This window comes from Python bivittatus, unplaced genomic scaffold, assembly GCF_059951505.1.
Source record: "Python bivittatus isolate LINGU-HERP-01145 unplaced genomic scaffold, Pbiv_v1 ctg000210_np1212, whole genome shotgun sequence".
NCBI classification, from domain to species: domain Eukaryota; kingdom Metazoa; phylum Chordata; class Lepidosauria; order Squamata; family Pythonidae; genus Python; species Python bivittatus.
In genome coordinates this window covers 5,365,893-5,378,863 of record NW_028277053.1, presented here as the reverse complement: position 1 = coordinate 5,378,863, position 12,971 = coordinate 5,365,893, and the positions used below count along the sequence as shown (strand labels likewise).

Here is a 12,971-nt window from a genome sequence, read left to right as displayed (position 1 = left end):
GTGCGCAAGGAGACACTGATTCTGTGCAGGCCAATCCAGCTTCGCTTCTGGAGATGGCATTTTTCTGGCTGCCTCACAGTCCAGTGGTGGTTATTTAGCAGTTGGGAGTGGGAGACGTTTCTGTGGCCACACCTGCCATCTGCAGTGTGCTTCTCATGATGATTAGACATGCGTAGCGCCTGCACAGGAGAGATGTATGCATTGATTTTCTCTGGTTTTCCATATTTGAACTGAATAGTCTAGACGTTCAAACGCTAATCTGCGTTTGGGGATCAAGCCAAATGTTGTTACCAAATACTTTGTCATTCTAGTTTTAATTAACTGTTGTGTCAGCACCGTGTTTTTAAAAAGAGGCTATGTTGGCATGGCATCCAGGAATCTCAAACTCAGTCAACTGATGCTCTTTATTATGCTTTCTCATGTGGAAGGAAGATCGTGCGGCAAATATAGTATCAGGAGAGGCTGATCCCATTCTCGCTTTCCCTCCCCCCTGCAACTTTTGCCTCAGGATCATCGCTTCTTTGAATTGTCAGAAAATTGGCCAGGGGTTGGGACAGAAAGGAGAGGGACTTTCTAGTTCTTGTGATTGTTTTTCTGTGGGTATGAATGCAAGGTAGAAGAATTCTGTTCAGATGATTTTTTTGGCCAAATCTAGGAGGATATATGAAATATAGAGGAAAAAAGTTCCCTTTGCCAGGTGAATTGTAGCCCTAGTCACTCATGAATGATGAAAGAAACAATAATTTCAAATACGATTGAATGCATGTTCTGTTCTGTTTTCAGGAGCAAATGGTTGCTGATGATCTTGAAACGGAGGTAAAAAAGAGATTCTTTCTATTGTTCACTCTCATTAACCTGAATGGAAAACGTTTCTTCATCTTCTTGGATAATTGCCTGACTGATTTAAAATCATAAAGGAGGGGTGGGTCTTTTAAAAATATTTTGGGCTGATTGTGATATCATGCCAGGATTCATGTAATGGCAGCATGTTTTAAGAATCAACTTTAGCCTGTCTGACTGCTGTACGCTGAGGAATGATGTGTGTATGTATCAAATCTATACAGGTGTTTTATCCCAGAAAGAGAAATAGATATTTCTGGCTTCCCATAGCAGTGATCTGTTGCTCTCTTCCAGAAAGATGAACTTAGGAGGCTTCTGGCCACAAAGGAAAAGCAGCAGGAGGAGAGCATGCGAATGCTTGAAGCTCTGAAGTCAAAGCTGAGGTTCCACGAGGTGCGTCCCTTAATTTGGAAGGCAGCCTGTTGTGTGTATGTGTGAAATAACTGGGTGAGAGAGTCACAGTATATAAGGGTTGGAAGGGATCCTGGAGATCATCTAGCCTGATCCTCTGCAGGGATCCACAATTACAGCATCCCCAACGGATACCCTGGCTTTAAATACTTGCAGCGAAGGAGTAAATCTGCTTCTTGTATTTTAAACCCATTGTTTCTTGCCCATTTTCTGGAATGACTGAACAATTCTGCCCAGTTGTCTACATGGCAGCCCTTCAGATACTTTGGGGAAACTATCATGTCTTTCCACAGTCTTCTCTTGTCCAGGCTAAATGTACCCAATGCTTTCCCCTGTTCCTCATCAGTTTTCCTTCCAGGCCCCTTAGCATCTTAGCTGCTCTCCTCCAGACATGCTCCAGTTTGCAGAGCATGCCTGAAATGCAGAGCCCAGAACTGGATATAACAGCCCAGTTCTGGTCTGACCAGTGCAGAACAGAGTGAAGCTGTGATTTCTCTTGACCTAGTTAAAGAGCTCGGTCCATGTGCTGCTACCTCATGCGTGCATTTTGTCGATAGGAACGAAGCTTCCATACATTTTACAAGACCTCGAATTTGTATTTTATCATTGGTAATTCTGAATGAATTTTAAAATAGGAAGTCTCATTTAAAACTCCTGATTGGTAGCCTGTGTGAAACCCATATCTATTTTTTGTTATTTCAGGGTGATCATGCAGGATCTGGAAGCAGCCTCAGTAACAGTAGGTAGTTCTTGATAACTTGTTCAGCATGACAGTCACATAGTACAGCTCCTCTGCCGAGGCATTCTTTCTGTGCAGCTTTGCAGTTGCTTGTTTGTGTAGCCTGTGGTTACCTTCCTTGTGTTTGTCTTCTTGTAAGCAGATTAGTTCCTAGCAGACTTTCTATGGGCATGGGATTATACCTGGTGCTACCCCTTTTATCCCCTCCAAAAATAACGAACACAGTTTTCATGTGACATCAGACAAAATTAACATTTACTCACGCAAAGTAGTTTTTTTTCAGAAACAGCAGTTACAGTAGCAACAATAAAACGGCATATTTAAAGTATTAAGTAAATTAGAAAATTAGGCCATAATTAGTCTCTGAGCTGAATAGCTCAGACATGTGCTTTCGCCTTGAGAGCATGGTGGAGGAGGAAACGGAAGTGACCTCAAAGAGTCTCCACCTCCTTCCATGTGCCTATCTGCGAATACAGGAGCTGTGAGTTTTTGACTGCATTATCCTACACTTTCTTCCAAAACAACGTATGTTTCTTTCTGTAGGCAGGCAGTGGAATGAAGTTGGGGAGATGTGGGTTTGGTAGGCTACCCAGTGGGATCCAAGTACAGAAGCTGTATGGATGCGCCCATAGCAATCAGATCCTGGTGGAGTGTTCCAGGGAATGGACCAACAGTAAGGTGGCTCTAAATAGATTTGCTCAGGTGGTCCAGGGGTTGGACCTTTAAGAGATGGGAGTGGGCTGGTTCTCCCAACCACTGTATGATGTCCTGCCCTCCTTGCCTCTTCTTTGTCTTCTGCTCTGTGCCTCTTTTCTGGGTGAACATTTCACCCTCACCATTGATATTCTTGAGTTTTGTGACATCTGCTTCTAGATTTATGTGTATGTGGGGGGAGGGGTAAAGAATGGCTTGATTACTTTATGTAGTAAATGCAGGAGGACATTGCTGGTAGATGGAAGCGTATGTCAGAAAAGAAAGCTGACCGTTTGGTGTTGCTGTTGACCTGATAGCAGACATGAATAGATAAGGCTGATCCCTGAAGGAGTCAAGGCTGACCCCTGAAATCCTTGCAAGACTTGTGTCTTGGGCCTTGTATTTCTCTCTGCTGTTTGCAAGCTGGGGTTGCCTATCATGTGAGAGAGAAGCTTCACTATCCTTGTCCAGTAGCAATCTTTAGTTTGCAGCTCAAAGTGACCACAGATAATGGCATATTCTGTAATAGCTTATTCCTGCAGTTTAGCCTTGTTCTGCTTTCACTTTACAGGGCAAATACAGTATATAAGTCATACTTTATAATTCCTTTAATTGTAAGTTTCTGTTGTGTCTGAGTTATAGGGCTTGGTAAGGGATTTTGAGATGTGTTAAGTGGGGAACTGGAAGTATGTAGGGACTGTAGTGATCAGTAGCTTTCTGATATAAAATGGTGCTGATATCTTCATTATATAGTTCCCAGTATATGGGGACTGCCTTGGATCTAAGATGATGGTGGGGTGGGTGGTATGTTCTCCTGAGCGTATCTCAGATAGCAAAGAGGCTTTCGTTTAGTTACTAGTTTTATATGCCATCTTTTCTGTACAGGACCGCAAGGCGGTGTATAGAGTACGCCCTCTTATTTTTTCCCACAACCACCACCCTGTGAGGTGGGTTGGGCTGAGAGAGACCTTCGATGGCTGAGGGGGGACAGGAACCTGGGTCTCCCTGCTCCTAGTTATCTTACCCACCACACCATGCTGGCTCTCACAGTTTTAAGAAAGCATTGTTCTAAGCCATTGGGTCCCAGTCTGATGACACTACTTTCCTTGGCAATTTCATAATTGGCATTTCAAGTGACAAAAAGATACAGGTTTCAACACAAGGAGAATAAAGGCCCAAGGATACATTTATTATCATGGCAGTATTCAGAATTTGAAAACAAGATTTCAGCCTCTGGTAGCTGAGTGTCCTGTGCTGCTAACCTTAAAGTAGCCATTCGTGCTTGGAACTTCAGAGGAAATTCCCCTGAGGAACTGCTGAATTATCCTGATATTCAGTTCTGCCATCTGTAGCCTAAATCAAAATAATATTTTAAATCTCACAATAAGTGTTCATTAGCTTACTATTGCCAGAATGTTTGTGGTAGCAACTCTGCTTTGTAAAGCTATTAACATCTATCATTACTAATATTCCTGTTTTAAGTTAATTAAGCTTAATGTAATTATTATTGTGTTTTCCACCTCCCTAATGTGTGTGCAAGCTTACAGAAATACTTTGTGCATCTGAAGAGATGGAATGTAATTCCAAAAAGTATTGGTGCAACCAATGTGTTAGTTTTATTTAAAAACAAACAGACATGTAGACATTTGTTTCAAATTAGAGAATGAATGTGTTTTTTATTTTTCTGAAGGGAAAGAAAATGTACTAAAGATGGATCCAGGCTGTTCTGCAGAATCCCAGGTACTTGAATATTCTTGGCTCCAGTGCGACCCCAGTTTGTTTTCCAAGATTGATCCAAGTGCGATCCATGCAGTGTTTGGCATATAAGTCTGTTATTGGGCACCCCCTGGAGGGTTGGGTTGAATCCCCCAGGATTCCTCAGCAGAACTTCTTATAGCTCCAGATCTCTATAACAGACTTGTGAGAAGCGACACTCTCCCTTGGCCGGAACATGCCTCCAAAACTGCCCCCCTTCCCCCCACCTTTTTTGCTGTCCCTGTCCCCCTCCAACCATGGTTGTTGACAGTTGGCAACATGCTTTTCTGCCTTGTTAAGGTGGGAAATTCATAAAAACTGCAGACTCACCCCCAAAATAAAGTTGAAATATTGGTTTAATACTATTTGGAAACAAGTCCTTTCCCAAACACTAGATAAAACTAGTGTTTTATTTCAAAAAAGAAGAAGGAAAATCGCAGCTGTGCTGATGTGCATGATCTAGCCCATCTTCTTTCCATCATCGCCCCACTTGCTGCAGCCTTTGAAGCCTTCCAGAATACTTTGTGTGGCCATAGGCCATGAACAAACGGCCCACTCCTGCTATCTCTCTGAGCTGCAGGGTTGCTGCATGCTCTTCCAGTGCTCATAATTTAAATCTGGAAATGAGGATACTATTTTAATATCCAAGTTAGCAAAATAAAGAGGCAATACATTTGTGTTAGTGGAGGAAAGTCCTTCCTAGGTATTATTTCACCTATTTCCTACTTTTTACCCTAATGTGTAGTTGGTGGTCCCTCAAGGCAACAATGTTTTCCATCCTTCTAACCAACATTGGCCTGCCTTTTAATTTGAAAGATCACGGACTTGGGACTGTGTGCATTCAAAAGACCACAGTTGAGCTAGATGGAGGCTCTTCTCCTTTACATAAAAAGCTTTTAAAGTTACTTTTTGTAGAAACCATTGTACGAAACATAGTAAATCCCTCTGTTTTGTTTAAAGCACATACTTGCTTTGGCACCAGCTAATCTTCAGAGCCGCTCCATGGTGAGGCCTTTGGAGCTCCTAAGTCCAACACAGTCTTGCGCCTCAGAGACTGACATGCTCAAGCGAGAGCTGAGCAGCATACGGAGCTGCTATGAGACGGCAAGAGGTGACATAAGCAGGCTTCAGGCAGAGCTGTCCCACAAAACTGCGGAATGCAAAGCCCTGGCATCTGAATGTGAAAGAACGAAGCAGGAGTCAGATCAGCAGATAAAACAGCTGGAAGATGCTTTAAAAGATGTGCAGAAGAGAATGTTTGATTCAGAAGGGAAAGTGAAGCAGATGCAGACACACTTTCTTGCCTTGAAGGATCACCTGACAAATGAAGCTGCTGTAGGTAGCATTAAGGTGACTGAGGAGCTGAAGGATCAATTGAAAGACATGAAGGCTAAGTATGAGGGAGCTTCAGCTGAAGTGGGCAAATTGAGGAATCAGCTGAAGCAGAACGAGCTATTGGTGGAAGAATTCAGAAGAGATGAAGCAAGGTTGGTGGAGGAGAACAAAAAGTTGCAGAAAGGACTTGGCATGTTGAAGGTGGAACGGGAGAAAAGGGAGAGGACTTTCTCTGAGGCAGAAGAGCAGCTGAAGGAAACAGCAGTGAAATTGGCTAACAAATTTGAAAAGATGAAGAGTTCACTGTCCAGTGAAATTGATGAGAAGGACTGGAAGCTAGCAGAGTTGGAGAAAGAGCGTGAAAAGCTGTGCACAGAAGCCCAGCTCCTTAGGACAGAGCTGGAGAAGCAGAAAGCCCAGTTTACTAACTATGTGAGGCCAGAGGAGCACAAGCATGTCAGAAGCAAATATGAGCAAAGGGCCCGTGAGCTTGAGAAGGTGCACTTGGAACTGAAACAGAAAAACCATACTTTGCAGAAGGCAGTAGAAAAGGCTCAGGAGGATCACAGCCTCCTAAAGCAGCAGATGGAGACCCTCAGGGGTGAGGTGAAGACCCAGTATGTTCCTCTGAAGATCAGTGAAGACACAAGGAGAGCAGTGGGAGAGCTGAATAAAAAGCTGGCAGAAACCACTGAAAAATACCACCGGTATAAAGCAGAAACAGAGAAGCTGCTAGCAGAGAAGCGGTGCCTGCAGGAGAAGGTCAGTAAGTTTCAGACAGCTTACATCTCTCCTGAAAAGCACGAGAAGGAAATGGGAGCCTTAAAATCTACCTTGGCAAATTTGCAAAAGCAACTTGATGAATTTAGTAAAAAATACAAAGAAGAGCAGGCCAAAGTTTCTGAACTGGTAACTAAAAACACAGCTCTTCAAAATGTCATGAAGGAGCAGTACGTCTCTTCAGAAACTCATGAAGAGGCCAAATCTGCATTGAATAGCATGCTGGGAAGAACAGGTAAAGAGTTGTCAGATCTGAAGGAGAAGATGGAAGAGGTGAAGCAGGAATATTTGAAAGTAAATGAGGAGAACGGAGCACTGAAACAGAAGTTGAGAGGGCTGCAAAGTCAAATGCAGGCTGAATATCTCAGTACAAAAGACCATGACAGTAAGGTTGCTGCTCTGAATAAAAACATTCAGGACCTTCAGAGAAGCAAGTCTGAAATGCTGGCAAAGTACCAGGAAAAGCAAGAAGAGGTTGCACAATTGCATGCAGAGATTGAAGCCCAGAAAAAGGAGATTGACTTGATTCAGGAATGCATCAAGTCCAAATATGCTCCCCTTGCCAGTTTTGATGAGAAGGAGCGGAACTTTGAGGCAACTGTGATGGAGCTGAAAAATCAGCTACTGGAGCAGGGGGAACAGCTCAGAATAAAGGAGGAAGAAATCAAGAAACACAATCAGGAAAACAAAAAGTTAAGAGCTGGGATCCTGGCTGTCCAAAATGATCTGCAGCAAAACTATATCCTTGCAGAGAAATACCATGAAACGGAGGGGATCTTTGCAAGGAAAATGGACGACCTGAACAAGCAGTTAAGGGAGCTGCAGCAAAAGTTTGCTGAGATCAAGGGAGAGAAGGAGAGGCTTCAAGAGGAGACTGCCAGGCAGCGCTCAGAGGCGCTCCTCATGCAGAGCCGCCTGCAGGGCCAGTACGTGCCTGTGGAGCAGGTGGAGGCCCTGGAGAGAAGGCTCACCTGCACAGTTGAGGAGCTGAAAGGAGAACTTGGCAGCAAGGCAGCAAGGAGTCAGCAAGAGCTGCAGAGAACCCAAGAACTGCAGCAGGAGTTGGCCCATTTAAAAGCCACCTCGGTGCCTCTGGCAGAGCATTCCCAAATCAAAGAAAGGCTAGAGAAGGAAATGGCGGCCCTGCAGTGCAGATGGAGAGAGAAGGAGCAAGAAAGCCAAGCGAGAAGAGAGGAGATCTCCCAGCTGCTCTCTGAGCTTCAGAGCACTAAGCAAGCGCTAAGCAAGCTGGAGAAGAGAGAGGTGGTGGAGGCGTCTGAGCACAAGGTGATGAGAAGCAGGCTAGAAGGCCAAGTCAGCAGCATGGCTGAGAAACTGGCCGAACTGACTAAAAAGAAGGAGAAGATGCAGGAAGAGGCGCTGAAGGCAAAGACAGAGGAGCTGTCCTTGAAGGGTGAGAAGGAGCTGCTTCAACCAAGAAATGTTAACATTGAGCAGGAAATCAAGGACCAGAAAGAGCGGTGTGACAAGTCTCTGAGCACCATTGTGGAGCTGCAGAAAAGGATCCAGGAATCTGCCAAGCAGGTGGAGGCCAAAGATAACAAGGTGAGCCAGAGGAAATGGGGAAGTTGAGCTGCCTGAAGGGAGCCATTCTCTGGAGTGGATTAGAGGCCTCTAAGTAATGCGGAATCATTCACGTCTAGATTTCCTAGGGCGGATTGTGTTCCCTTAAATAGCCGTGCAATGGAGTCACGTGTATGAAACCATTAGATGAGCGTTGCTTATGGCGTCTAGCGCGCATGATTACAAAAGGCTGCATTCATAAACCCCATGCAAGTACTTTATGGAAACCCCCAAAGACACTAAAATGTCAGTAGCTTCCTGAATATCCACCTGTGTCTCATGGACCTTTACAGGGATTTCCAAGTGAGCAAGAAGCTGCACCATCGGGTTTTGTGCTCACATGGAAGCCACCGGATGTGCCAGTATTACATAGATGTTCTTCTGCAGATGCTTGGCTACTTGTGTGGGTGACCTGCATAAACTGATATCATTTATGGAAACCCTGCCTGGACTGTTGCATCTGGTCCTTGAAGGGCTGAGTAGGACTCTACTCTAGTTTAGAATGGTTGTCTAAACCTGCCATTGTTTATTTAATATATTTATTCATTACAGTAGTCATATACTCACCATCCCCACTTAGACTCCTGGTAGCATACATGTAGTCGCTGTAACTCAGCAGCTGGCAAACCTTTCGAGCGCTGGGGGGGCGCTGCCATTTAAAAACAAACGTCATACCCCAAATTTCAAAAGACAGGTATGATTTGTCAGCCTTAATCTTACTCTCAGACTCTCAGGAGTTTGGTTTTCTGACCTGAAGTCTCCCAGGATTTGGGTGGCCTCCCCCCGTCCCTCCCTTCCTTCCGCAGCCAGGATCGGCGTGTAGCAGATTCTTCCGTGCTGGCAGCTGTTAGTGTAGCTGAAACAAAAGAGATGAGAGCTGCTTAGCATGGAAATATCTGCAGTTGTTTCCTGCTTGCTACCCTTTTACATAATGCAAGAATTCAGTGTAAAAATGGGGTCAGCCCTGTTTTATGGGCAAAGCTGAACTTCTGTCCCCTTCTCTTCCAGATGAATGTGCCAGAATACTAGTGGTTGGGTTGCATTCTTGCTCCCTATTTGTGGGCTGGGGGTTGTAGAAGGGCAGGGCTTTTTTGTCTTTTCACCGGAGATTTGGCAATGTTTCTCTTGAAGATAACTGAGCTTCTCAGTGATGTGGAACGGCTCAAACAGGCCCTTCATGACCTCTCCCAGCTTACCCACAATATTCCTGCAAAGAGGCAAAATCCACAGATGGAAGGGCTCCAGGACCAGGTGAAGACTCTGCAGCAGCAGCTGGCTGTAAGTGGGGATCTGTGACATGAGAATTAGTTGAAGTGTGTTAGGAGTGTCCGGGCTTAGAAATGGTGAGAAAAGCACCTTCGAGTCCTTGTATGACGTGCAACTCTGCGCCTCTGCAGAAGAAGCCTGAACGCTGTATGGGATTGCATCACCACTCTTCTGTTAACACTCTCCTTTCCTTTTAAAGAAGATTTCTTGTTTTCTGGCCCTTGTACGCCAGTGCTCTATTTATAAATCTGTGAGCACTAAAATCTCAGGAGGAGTTTCTAGGGATGTCAGAAGCAACGTCAGTCCTTTGTGTAGCATCTCACCTCTCCTCAGCAAGGGTGAAGCTGACCAGCCTGAGCATTTCCTGTAGAAAAATAACAGGGTGTGCCTTTGTTTTAGGATGCTGAGAGGCAGCACCAGGAAGTCATCTCAATATACCGGACACATCTTCTTAGTGCCGTTCAGGTATGTTACGCTCAGGAAGCGTGGGAAGGAGAGGGGAAGGGTCCTTTTGGCCTGTGAAGCTTCTTCCAGGACCGTTGCTCTTATTCTGGGATGTGACTGGAGGGAAATCCCTCCTGTCTCCTCTAAGGCTTAGTCACACCCCAGAATTACTCAGGCAATACAACTTCAGAACAAGAGCGTTCTGAAGAGTCTTAAATGTTGAGTAGCTTACTTTTTTTAAAAAAAGATACCCTCTTAATTTTGCAGGGTCACATGGATGAAGACGTGCAAGCAGCCTTGCTCCAGATCATCCGCATGCGACAGGGACTGGTCTGCTAGGGAACGGGGCTCTTGTCCACCTGTTCAGGCCGCGGGCATATCTGCCGGTTTGTAGCTGGCCTCTCAGTGGTTAGCAGCTGGCAAACACCTCCTCTCTACCTGCTGGTAGCAGGAATGTGGAAAAAAATACGTACACAGACTCATTTTTAAACACAATGAAAAGATCACTCATGATTTGAAAAATAAAAGGGGGGGGTTATTTATAGGTAGTCAAAATGATGACCAAAACGAAGTTCTTCTGGAGGTCGGATTGACAACCCTAAAAGAAAGAAAACCCTGCCCTGCCCAGACATATATCCCTTTCCATCTCCTTGCAAAATATGGCACGTGGACAGATTTCAAGTCCTGAGCCCATGTGCTCAAAGGTGCCTGCATTGTTTGGGGGTGGGGGCTGTGCCAGATTGAGGGGGTCTGTAGCTGCGTCAGACGAGCAACATCCTGGGAATGGCCTCAAGGCTCAGTCTGTGCCCCATGGTGGCTTGGCTGGCCAAGTTGCCTCTGAAGATTTGCTAAAAGTAATGCCTTTTTATTGCTATTTTCATGAGAGAAAAATCCATCAGATAATACTTTGCTTTTTACAAGATACTTTTTCACAGATTCTTTATTACTGATCTATTTGTAGTTTCAAGGACAGCAGGACTGGGATAGATCTATATCTACATAATACCACAGAGAAAGAGAGAGAGAGAGAGAGAGAGAGATGAAAAGCTGTTATACTACCTTGAAATGCAGCAGTCAGATTTGTGTTTGATCATTCATTTTTAAAAAAGAAGAAATAAACTGTTTACTGGTAAGCTAATTAACAACTAAAGTAGTTGAAAAAGTAAAAAAAAACGTTTTTTGGAAAAATATGCAGAAACAGAAGTATGCCTGTGCCTCTTGTGGTGGGCTGGACTGTGCTCTTGGACCCTGGATCCCCGTCTGCAGCCATGTTGCAGACTGGGAAGGGGCGGAAGAAGGGCTCGTGCTTTCCAGACCTCCATGGCTTGCTGAGCTTGGTGTCAAGAAAGGAAGAGCGTCCTCCCAGACAGGGCAGAGGAGCAAGCGCGTCTGTTAAGTTACCCAGTGGACTTCATAATGTTCTTAATCATATTCTGTGAACTGATGGCCATGACTGATAGCTCTGGCTCCTTTAGTCTTTGGGGGGAACGGTGCCTCTGCCATTCAGTGCTCTGCTAAAAGCGGTTCTTGTGAAAGACCCATTCATCTTGTGGAGCCTGGGGAAATTGTTGCTCCTGTTGTGAGGCTTGTGCCTTAGAATTCTTTTGTATTTCAAAAAACGGGCCCCATTTGCTCAAATTCTTTGATTTTATGGTGATTAATAGCAACATCTTAAAATATAGTATTTTGTAAATTATGTATGATAATCCACTACATGGGATATTATTTATGCAGGAAAAGAGTTTTGGTGAGAGAATTAACTTGGCATAGTTGTGATGTTTATAAGAATAAATACTATGCGCTGGAAAGTTGGTATTGGTTTTTTAAGTAACTTTGGGATAGTTGCAAAAGTTCCAAGGTATATGGAGTCCTGGAGTTCTGGAAAAAATCCACCTTTTTACATAGAAATATTAAAAGTGGATTGGTTCAAAAACACCAGTTGCTTAAGCGTCTGAAGTTGAGCATGAACTGTGAACAATCACAAGGCAACATTGTGCTTGTTGGAGGCACTAAGAGAGGATGTTACCCAGGTGGGCTTCTAAGGGTGACTCCTTGATTTGCATAAATTCCTCTTGGCACCAGCATCTGGAGCTGGAGATTCGCTGTTGTGCTGCTTCAGCAGGCTGAAAACTTGATTCTGCTGACCATGATGCTGATCAAACACAAGGGTCTGAACTTCCAGATTTGCAAATAACTGGGCATTTCTGCGCTTTGCCCACTTCCAAAGTGAACCTTCCATGCACAGGAAACTACAGTGTGTTGGGCTACAATGGACTACATGCTCCATTGCCATTTTTCTAGGGATGATGCAGCTGATTGCAAACAGAGGAGAGGAAGTTGGGGAAGGTTAACCTGTGCATAGATTTGGTGGGCTTAGAATGTGTGTGTGTGGGGGTTGTCTTCAAAACTGACAGAACTTTAGAGAATGCCTCTTTTTTGCTTCTCTGGAAGGCTTAGATCAACCAATTCACCAAGTGCTCTTGTTCTTGGCAACTTTCTTTTGAATAACTGAACAATAATTGTCTGGTTTTGATATACTAATACTTAAAGTATTGTAATTTTCTTTTCTCTGGGAGACATGTTATGTATTTCTAGTCTTCCTCTTACACTACATATCAATAAAGCTTTATTTTCTGTGTCACTTCTAAGTGTCCCTTGTGCTTTATTGAAATGTTATGCTGCTATTTTGGGTGGGTGGGCTGGGAATACAGCAGAATAATGGCTGCTTCATTTTTCTGGTTTATAAAAAATAACTCCAAAAACCATGAAATAACTAATACATGAGAGTAAGCAAAAAAGCATTTACGTCTATAAAATCTGCATTCAGATATCACCAAAATAGGCTCACCAAAGAGCTGTTATTCTTGGAGACTGAGCTTCAGTTTGGTTGCCCTCCAATTTTGTTTGGAGTCCTCTGGCCACACCTATAATAAATTAACTTGGAGGTGGATTTTGAGCTTGCTGGAATAGCATGGAAGCTCCTGGAAGACATAGAGGAGCCCACTAAGGTTCTACCCCAAATGCTTCCCTCATTCTTGGGCCCGGGAGGCTGGAGTCCTGGGCTCCATGGCTCAGGGGGCTGTTGGTGGATGCCAGGTCCCTATGCACCAGGAGCACATTTATT

At 44.3% G+C, this 12,971-nt stretch overlaps 1 protein-coding gene across 2 annotated transcripts in view; it reads left to right on the top strand.

Moving 5' to 3' along the window:
* Positions 1 to 12,488, top strand: part of UACA (uveal autoantigen with coiled-coil domains and ankyrin repeats) — a 51,952-nt gene extending 39,464 nt beyond the window's left edge. For both annotated transcript variants that reach the window (XM_088139261.1, XM_007432019.4), the window contains exons 12-19: positions 784 to 816; positions 1,135 to 1,233; positions 1,954 to 1,990; positions 4,374 to 4,423; positions 5,399 to 8,119; positions 9,269 to 9,415; positions 9,803 to 9,868; positions 10,115 to 12,488. In XM_088139261.1, coding sequence (XP_087995387.1) covers positions 784 to 816; positions 1,135 to 1,233; positions 1,954 to 1,990; positions 4,374 to 4,423; positions 5,399 to 8,119; positions 9,269 to 9,415; positions 9,803 to 9,868; positions 10,115 to 10,186 — 3,225 coding nt within the window. In that variant the 3' untranslated portion in view covers positions 10,187 to 12,488. The remainder of the gene's footprint in view (positions 1 to 783; positions 817 to 1,134; positions 1,234 to 1,953; positions 1,991 to 4,373; positions 4,424 to 5,398; positions 8,120 to 9,268; positions 9,416 to 9,802; positions 9,869 to 10,114) is intronic.
* The last annotated feature ends 483 nt before the right edge of the window (positions 12,489 to 12,971 follow it).